Source organism: Cajanus cajan, chromosome 9, assembly GCF_000230855.2.
Source record: "Cajanus cajan strain Asha chromosome 9, NIPB_CcT2T_4, whole genome shotgun sequence".
Classification (NCBI taxonomy): domain Eukaryota; kingdom Viridiplantae; phylum Streptophyta; class Magnoliopsida; order Fabales; family Fabaceae; genus Cajanus; species Cajanus cajan.
In genome coordinates, this window is record NC_138525.1 from 51,606,236 (window position 1) to 51,616,396 (window position 10,161).

Here is a 10,161-nt window from a genome sequence, read left to right on the forward strand (position 1 = left end):
CTTTCATTTATAATTGACATTAAATATAACAGTTACTTAAAATAAAGAATATATTTAGAATAAAACTTAAACTTATGATATAATTAACTAAAAGTAATAATATTAATTTTTTTTTATTTTGATGATTTATCTTTATGTTACTTATAATTAGAAAAGGAAATAATATACCTATATACTTACCTATACTATTAATACTATTTAATAAAGAAAATACTTTTTCTTGATATATACAAAATTTAAACTAATTTATCCTTATAATTATTTCTAAATTAGTTTTTATTTATTTATTATCTTATTTTTAATTAATTGTGATATTTAGCAGTTTCTACTTTTTAAACCTTTCACACTTTAAGCATTATTAATATTTTAATCTATATAATACGTAATAATTAAATTTTATAAATAAAATATTATATTTAAATATATAAATTATATTTAAAATTTATATAAATAAATATTTTAAAATGTATAAATTATATATTAAATTTTTGATAAATAATTTATATTATAGTAAAAAAATATTATTATTTATTAATAATTTATTTTAGAATAATTTTCATGTCTTTTTAAAAGACACTATGTTTGGTAGTTAGCGTCGCTTTTTTTTTTCCTGTAAAAAATATTAATATAATTTTTTAAAAAATGATCAAAATGATTTTTTATAAAATAAAAAAATAAAAAAAAATAAAAAATTAGATAAATTGCAAAAGTATAACTTTAGTTTCTTTTTCTCTTTCTTTTTAATATATACACACACATTTCTTAACGAACTCATCATTCATAAATGGTTAGAAAATCTAAAAATAAACATAAAGTTCCAAATCAAACAAAAACGTAAAGTAAGAAATAAAACGGAATCACACAATAATAATAATATTATTATTAATAAAAAGTTGGAAAATAAAATGGAAATCCCACTTGCATAGAGTTAAGTTTCCTCATCTAACATCTTCTTCTCCTAGCTCGGATCCTTACCCAAACCTCTCAGTTCCACGTAAAACGGTGTCGTTCGGTCAAACTTGCGATTCCGAATAATCGGGGACACGTTTTGTTCACACAACAACTATTTTCCTATAATTGACTTGTCTTTCATCGGTGCCTCGCCGCCAAGGTGGCTCTTCCACATTCCACCGCCGCCGGAAAACGCTGACACATGGATGATTCGCTCTTCAGAAGAGAATTGCACTGTAACCGCACTCACTCCTACCACTCTTGCTCTTCCCAGAGAGATGTTCGTTACGGGTTCGCTTTCTATCTCTCCTCAAATTTTACTTAAATTCCTTTTTTTTTCTTCTTTTCTTCAGGTTAAACAATTCAAGACTTCTCTTTTGTAATTTGCAATCCAATTGTTAGGTTGGGGCGCGGGGGTGGTTTTTCTGTGTTGTCGATCATCATAGTGATATTTTGTTTTCTATTTTTTTTTTATGTTTATAAATATAGATTCATTGTTAATTTTTTACCCTAGGTGAATTAGTTGTGGTGTGATTACTAAATTAGCATGATCGTGATCATCATAAATTGCATTATTAAAGGGGTGATTTTTTTTTATTTATAATTTTTTTAATGATTGTGAGTGAAATAGGGACTTGTGATAGAGCAATTGATTGGGTGTTTTGAGTCACTTTCACGAGTATGAATTACTTGATCGTTCTAGAGAGATTGAAACGTGAAAATGAGATTGGAAGTTACTCGGTGATCACAATTTGCATCTGGTAACGGCTGTTTGAGATAGTTTGTCTTTTTCCCCTTCTCATGAAAAGAGATCGTTCTAATAAATTGTTGCTATCTGGAGAGTTGTGGACCATTTGAAAATTGGAATATAGCCCTTTCTTTGAGTTATAACTGGGTTTAAGATGGTATTGGATTGAGATTGTGGATCCCCTTTCAATGGGAAAGGAATGGTTGTTTGCTCTCTATCACATAGCATTTAAAAACAATTATTTAGTTGCTTCTCTTAGGTTATGTGAGTAACAGATTAACACTTTGAAATAGAAAAGCAAAGAAGACAAAAAGGGTAGATGCAGTTTGCTTTTGTTATATGAAGTTTATCAACACATGTTGGGTCAAGTAGTACATGCTTGATTCCTCCTTATGATTTTGGGTTCAAGTCTTGTATACGAAAAAAAATCCTTATCATGAGAGTTAGCCTTACCGTTTTATAGGTTTTCAAACATGTTGGTTCACATCAAGAATCCCTATCGTATAGAGAAAATGAAGAAAATGAAGTTTGAATGATGCCAAAGGTTTTTAATGTGATTTTCATGGAATATATGTTTCTGAAAAATGATAGGAACATGACCGGTTTTTAAATTGTCATCATATTGCCGCAAATAACTTGCTCAAGTTCTGGTTGGGTCTTAATTGGCCAAGTTCTGACCAATGAAACACCTTGAATTGAAACGGAGTTGGTTAGCTTCCACTCGTAAGTTCCAAGTCTTTTTAGTGATTTCTTTTACTCATTTTCCAAGACTTGATCAATGACTGGATGTTTGATGCTTTGGATAGCATGGGATGGTGAGTGTTGTAGTTTGAGCTTGTTGAACTTAAAATTGGAAGACAAATGTTCCAATCCAGTTTCCTTTTGTTGTAACAAGCCATATATTTATAAACACGTTTTGTTGTAATGATAACCACACCTTCTTCCAAATGCATTATTTACCTTAGTCATTATAATTGTTTTAAGTCAATAAATTGAAGACTAAGCTTGTTATTCCGAGTATGACTTGCATGTGACGAATCCTGGTTCTTTATTTTCGATTTTGCAATTACAGTATCTTTTCTTTATATATTTCGCAGCTGTGGCACTTGTGGTTACGAGCTGAACCTATCCTCCTCAAACCGGAACACCTCATCAATCGGATCTAAATATGGGAAGTCCATAAAGCGAGGTATTATATCATTCTTCAGTATTGATCTTAGCAGATTTACTCAGGTTGATGAAATTCAATGCATACCCCACTTCGATAAGCACTCGTGGGGCTTGTTCCGCCGAAGAACCCGGCTTCTTTGCCGCAAGTGTGGCAACCACATTGGAAACGCATACAATGGTTTCACTTCATCCTTCCGTCTCGTGTCAGATGGAGCAGAATCATCTCCTAGCTCCAAAGCGGTCAGTCATACAAAATATGACATTCGCATTCGTGCTTTACAGCCTTCATCTTCTGAAGAATCTGGAATCCCTGTGTTTGATTGAAATGCCTGGTAAAAATTGTACTTCTAACACATTCAAAGGGATAGGGAGGTTAGAAGTTCATTAATATATTCAGATGGTTTGACAAGGTTTTTATGCTTTCCCTGATGAAAATGTGATTAATAGCCGTATGAAAGAGTTGTAAGTTAAAATTACTATAGGTGTGGGATTATATAAAGTTTGCTAAACTGTCAAAACTTCTGAAGTAAAATATTATATTATATTACTGGGAAGAAAAAAGAAACTAAGGAAAAGAAGAATGAAAGTTACTTTTAAATGAATTGTTTGATTAGTATGTTACAAGGGTGCATCTTAACATCATATTTGCATTGTGACATTGACTTATTTGACAAGAAATATTGGTTGGTTATGAATATTTCTACCAAACTTTTTAGATTAGGCAAGCAATTAATACGAAGTAGATGTTAAGAATCAACATATATTGCTTGTGGGCAAGAGTTACGGACAAATTAGTAGTCTAATCTATAATATCTTAGCCTAACATGGACAAGAACAACTTTCTTTTGAGGGTGTTTTGTTCAAAGGTTTAGCTTGAAATTTTGTTTTTGTTTATTGGGAAAAAGGGGTCGCCGGGTGGTTTTGAGATCTCATACTCTCAATATCTCTTGCAATGTTACATTTTCACATGACAGTTTTTATTAAGAATTAAAAAATCTCACCATATTCGTTAAGAATCACAAATGTTAGTCATATCAGTCCATTTTAGGGATTATAATATCAAGAAAAAATGCTGTGCATCTTTCATGATAAGCAGTTTTACATAGTCTACTAATCATAAATCTTTATGTTGAGTTTGTTTATTTTTAAAATAATTATATCTTAAAGGTCATAACAATCATAATTTTTCATTAATTGATAATAATTTTTTATACTGATAATATATGACTAAAGTGCATACATCCTGTGTGAGAATAAGAGTATTTTAACAGTTAAAAAGTAAGATCTATCGTGGATCACCTGTCCATCCTAGCCTTAGTCACGCGTTATTATTAGTAAATTTAAACAGATTTATAAGTTATATTTGTTAGTTTTGTAAACACAGATTTATAAATTAAATATGACAGTTTTAAACAAAAACAGATTACAGTTTAATAAAACTGTTCAGTTTTATAATTTTTATTTATTAAATCTGTTACTTCTATAAAGCATATTTATCAACTAAAATCTCATTTTTTATATAAAAAAAATATAAATTAAATTCTATTAAAAAAAAGTCTGTTGGATTTTATGGAGCAAACTTATAAAGTAATTCTGTTAAAACAGATTTATCATTTGAATGATTGAATCTACCATGTTTTATTAAAAATAGTGGTAGCTCATTTTAATGATAAGGGTTTAAATTTTGATAGTTGGTCAAGGAATACAAATATTAAATCATCTGTGCTAATGATTTTTTAGTTAATATCATATTTATTAAATTTCTTAATTTTAGTCAATATAGATTGTAATAAATCTGTTAGTTTTATAATAACATTTGATATGACAATTTTAATAAAATTAGCTTATAACAGGTTCAATCCACTCTTAGTAAATAAATTACACAAATCTGTTAGTTTTATAATAACATATTTAATCAGTTAATTTTAATAAAAAAGTTATGATGAATATGTCACGAATAGATTATATGAAAATATAATTATATATTACTTTTATGGTTGAATAAAATAAATTTTACAAAATTAAATTATAATTAGATAAATAAGAGAATAATACCCCGTTGCAGTAGTTAACAATGCTTCAGGATTTGAAAATAGCTTAAAGAATAATTTTTTTTGTCAATAGTTTGTTACTCTGACTCAGGGTACGTGTTATATATCTTTGATTAATCAGTCATGTTCTGTCTATTACAGCTATGCAACCATTATTGATAATATTAAAGAGTTGATAGAGAAACCTTGGAATATTATTTTTAGGCATATTCTTAAGGGAGATAATGACTATATTGACTTTTTGGAGAGAATGCTAGAAGCATACTTTTTCACTCTCTTTTGAACACATTTTCTCTTGCTAGTTAAATTTTATTGAAAATTATACAATTAAGTGAATTTAACATCTTATTTAATGAATCTTGCATAATTTCGTTATTTCTAACGATTTTAAACAATATTAAAGTGTGTTGCTATTTATATATAGGTTTAAATACATTTTAAGTTGTTTTTAATGATTTTATTGTGAAGGTTTGTTTTCATCCTATATTTTTTTAAAGATTTATTTTTATTTTTTAACTTTAAAATTTGAGTTAATATTGTCTTTCTTGAGTAATGACCATTTTTAATTTTATTAAAAAAAATTGATTTTTTTTTAAATTTAAAATATGAAACTTGTATACATTATATCTTATATTCATTCACTTAAAAAAAACATTACGAAATTAGTTATCAAAAACAGTATTAAAAGAAAAAGAAAAAAAGGCGAGAAAATTGATAATGAAGGAAGGCTAAAGAGTCTGTCATACAAAGTATATACAAGACAAAGAGAAAAATAATTCGAATTATGTTATTTCCAAAATGCTCCCAATTTCCCTTTTCTATGATTTGTTGGTCCAATCAAGGTAGCCTTATTTCCACCATACATTTCTTTGCACCATTTTGAATTTATTGGCCTTCTTCCACTATCCTTAGGAATGAGGACCCTTAAATAGGGATTCTTTAAAACTTAAAAAAGTTAGATTCAGATTCTTTTAAAATCTTATTTATTTAAAATCACTAAGTTTAAATTTAGGATATTTGATACACATTTTTATATTCTTGAGAATTTTAAAGTTCAGAAATGTAATTTCTTAAAATTCATTTTTATCTCACTTTTTTTATAAAAATATTTCGATAAGAATGAGAATTTAACTTTATGGAATTATGGAGAAAATTTAATATATATAAAATGATTATAATATTTTTTTTTTAAAACATAAAACTTCTTTCTCTCTCTTCTTTTATTTTTCTCTTTCTTCTTTTCGCTCTCTTCTTTTATTTTTATTTATATTTCTCTTTTCTTTCTCATTTTGTTTCTTTTTCTCCTTCCCTCTCATATCTTTATTTATTTTTCTTTTTTGTACTTCATTATTTTTTAACCTTATCAATTTTAATAATATATATTACACTCTTTTAAAAAAATTACATTATTAATAATATAATTAATTAAAATATTTATAATACAAAAGGTTTAAGCTATAATAAAGTTTCATACTTCAGTTTTTTTTATGCTACATTAAGGTTTGATTGTATTTTAAGAGTTTTTTTTTAAATTAATAAGAAAAGTAAAACAAATACAGAAAAGGAAATTAGGTTTTCATAATATACACGATGTCTATGGCATCAACTAGTAGCAGATAGTTTAACTATGGCGGATATGATTGTTCGGTGAACACTTAAAACATTTTCGTCTAATAGACCCTTTGTTTACCAACTAAACTATATATGCATGCGTTTCTCTTCCTAAAGTTTGATTATATCTTCTTACATTAGTTTTTTTTTTTAATTCTTTTAAAAGTTAAATTTTAATTTTTTTATCATACAAATTAAAAAAAAAAAAACATGTTGACTTATTTAGACAGTGAAGACAATACTTATTTGAAAGTATAAATGTATATCATAATTATTTTTTTTACAAGTTTTTATATCTACGATTATAATTAAGGATGAAAATAAATTAGGTCAGACTAGATTATATTATAATTTAGTAGATTTGAATCTAACTTTTTTTTTAAAATACATATTTTATATATGACTTATTTATTTGTCATAGACATATTTTAAATATTTGGGTAGAACTACAATCATAAAGGTCTACTTTATAATAATTTAACACTAATAAAAACATAAAAATAATAAATATGTTAAATTGTATAAAATCAAGTTTAATTTATTTATGATATAAACATGTTTTTAATATCTAATATAAATTTTTAGAAGATAATTTATTTCAAAACATATTTTATAATAAAAATTCTAAATAAAACATAAATCTTTGAATCTATCCTATTTTGATTTTTTTAATCAATGTATACAATCTTACAATCTTTACTATTTTGATTTTTTTAATCAATATATACAATAAATAGAAAACACAGATGGTAAACATATATGCTGCAAATTTTATTTTATCAAAAATTATTTTTTTAATATATTATATTATATATGTGAGCATTAAAAATATATATATATATATATATTAAACTTTTTAAATAAATTGATTTGTTATTAAATAGTATTCTTTATCACATTCGAAAATTAATCTCTTTCAAAAGTTTGACAAATATCAAATAAATGAACAATTTTTATAAATTTATATTTTATACATATGATAACTTAAATATATATATTTATTTTATTAAAATATAACTTTCATTTTTTAAAATATATTATTTTTTTATAAAAAAAATATGTATATGTAAAATGGTTGTGAGGCAAGTCACTCTCCATCCGTACCTGCACAAAAATATTAGAACAAAAGCATGACTAAACCGTGTCCATGTTATAAGATGTAACTTTACCTTCATGTCTGATGAATTGTGTTGTGGGTTTGAACTTTTGGAATTGAGTATACTGAACATCAAGGTAGAAGGGACTGTATCCATCCTGAGGTAAAACAATAGTTGGGAGTCTAATTTCTGATAAAGATGTTGCAAAGTTTGCACCATGTGAAAAGTTGGTATCCAAGGAATCAAGATATGCACTTAGATAAGGGAGTCCGAAACTGTTGGCTAAAATTACAAAATTAAAGATCAAAATTGGCTTTTGAAAGCTTCTTATACCGTATGGTGGCCGACCCGTCTGAATACCCGAGACCGTTACTTAGGCCGAATACCCGAACCCTCGAACACATATTCCGATCACCCCGAACCCGCCGACCACTCCTAATGGAATCATACTTGGGAATGCAAGAGGTGACACACTCAAAGATCCAAGAGGAGTTGGCTAGACATGAAGGTTTGGGTCAGTCAGGGCCCAATGGGCCTGGGAAGGCCCAAGTTGAATTTTTCATGGGCCATATTTTGTTATAGCTATTTTCATATGTTTTGTATACATCATGTTAGTATAGGTATCATATATTTTGGTCTTGTATTTTGGACCACATAGAGTAGCATTTTAGGTTTTAGGCTAGTTGGGCCTAGTTTTGGGCTTCATGGGCCTTTGGGTTTTTGGTACCCAATATTGGGCTCATTTTCATTCTTGTAATTTTTCCTTTCCATTGTAATTGTTTGACCAATGTAATTAGGTCATTAGAATAGGAAAATACAAGGAATACTAAAGTATGCTAATTAGGTTAAACTAAGTTTAATTTGGAAGCCATTTAAGTTACATTTGAGTCACATGTTTTGCACCATTGGTGGCTGAACATGTGACACTCAAATTAACCCTAAATGACTCTCAAATTAGACCTAAATGCACCTTGGTACCTAAATTTTCGGACTTACACATGTGCACCAAAGTTTGAATTCAAATTTCAAATTTGAATTCAAACTTTAGGCGCCAATTTGTGTAGCTTTGGTTTAGGTGCCTATGTGCTTCATTTCCGTGCATACTTAAGTCCTCCCTTCACATTTTTGTATTCACTTTTGAGAATAATGAAATTTGAGAGCTTATTCAGCCAAATTTCGTTCAAGAGTCACCATGAGAGAAAGCTTCACCTTAGGAACCCTACTAGGTTTTCCTCCTCTTTGAAGTGAGCTTTCCCTTGCACCTTAAGCTTGGATGCTTCCATCCAAGGCTTAAGCCTCTTCTATATCCGAGATTCTTCCTCCATCTAGTGTTCATCTTTGTGGTTTCCATCTCCTTGAAGAAGATCCGAGCAAAAGAGAAGCTAAGGAGAAGTCATCTACCACTCCTCCTAAACTTTTTCTATCAACTCCTAGATGGGGGCGAAACGTGTCGGCGGGGTCGGTAAAGCTTACAGGTACCTTGGTGAGTATTTATAGAGTAAAGCTTACTTTTCAACTAAATAATAATTATAATTAGGGATGATAAGTAAACTCATACTTATAAATATATTTTAATTCACTTTGACGTTGATGAAAAATACTAGATTATATTGAGTATAGATACGAGTACGAGTAATATCTAATTTATTAAATCAAATACAAGGATGTGATGAATATATATAAAATTGACAACTTCTTCACCTAAAAAAGAGAGAATATGAAAAAAAAAATATTATGTAAACTTGACTTTTTTTATTTCTCGTTATTTACAGATAAAAAAATATTAATTGTTGTAACTATAATTAAGTATGAAAATAAAAAATAATAATTTTAAAATATTTAATAATTAAAATTAATCAAAACTACAATAATCAGTGTATTCTAATTCATTAGAATTAATATTAATTATATTTTAAAATTTATAATTAATAAAATAATTATTTTTAATTTAAATTTACACTCAAAATAATTTTGTAAATAAATTAATTTTTTTGAAATATCTCAATATATACAATGATATATATGAAGATATATATATATATAGCATCCCATTTTTTATTGTTAAGAATCCGATTGATGGAGGAAAATTACCACTACACAAATTTTATCTGTTCTTCTGAATTGAATTTCTTTTATATTTTTTTAATAAAATAATACTTGATCCATATTTTTTTGAGTATAAATTAATTTCAATTATTAATTCTAAATCTGGATAATGTTTGTAAAAAAAAGAATTATGTTCAAACATTTCTCACTGCCCCACAATCACTTCCTAATTCCTATATACTCTTCATTTTCTTCTTCCACTTGTGATTTCGTACACAACTTAAATGGTCCAAATACAAAATTCAACTTTAAAATCTTGAAACTTCCAAAAATCTGAGTATAATTTTCTATCATCTCTCCCATCTATGACAGCACATTACTTAAAATCAAACTTAAAGATGTACACGTAATTTTTTTTTATGGAAGTAACTATGGCACCTTTACAAATTGAAGTATTTTAGAGCAATGAAAATATAAATAGAATCAT

General features: G+C 27.3%; 1 protein-coding gene across 1 annotated transcript; it reads left to right on the forward strand.

The window, feature by feature from the left end:
• The first annotated feature begins 916 nt into the window (after positions 1-916).
• Positions 917-3,471, forward strand: LOC109816074 (uncharacterized protein At4g08330, chloroplastic). Its single transcript, XM_020380941.3, has 2 exons — positions 917-1,242; positions 2,797-3,471. Exons 1-2 carry the CDS (start codon positions 1,154-1,156, stop codon positions 3,191-3,193), a joined length of 486 nt encoding a protein of 161 aa, XP_020236530.1. The 5' UTR covers positions 917-1,153; the 3' UTR covers positions 3,194-3,471.
• The last annotated feature ends 6,690 nt before the right edge of the window (positions 3,472-10,161 follow it).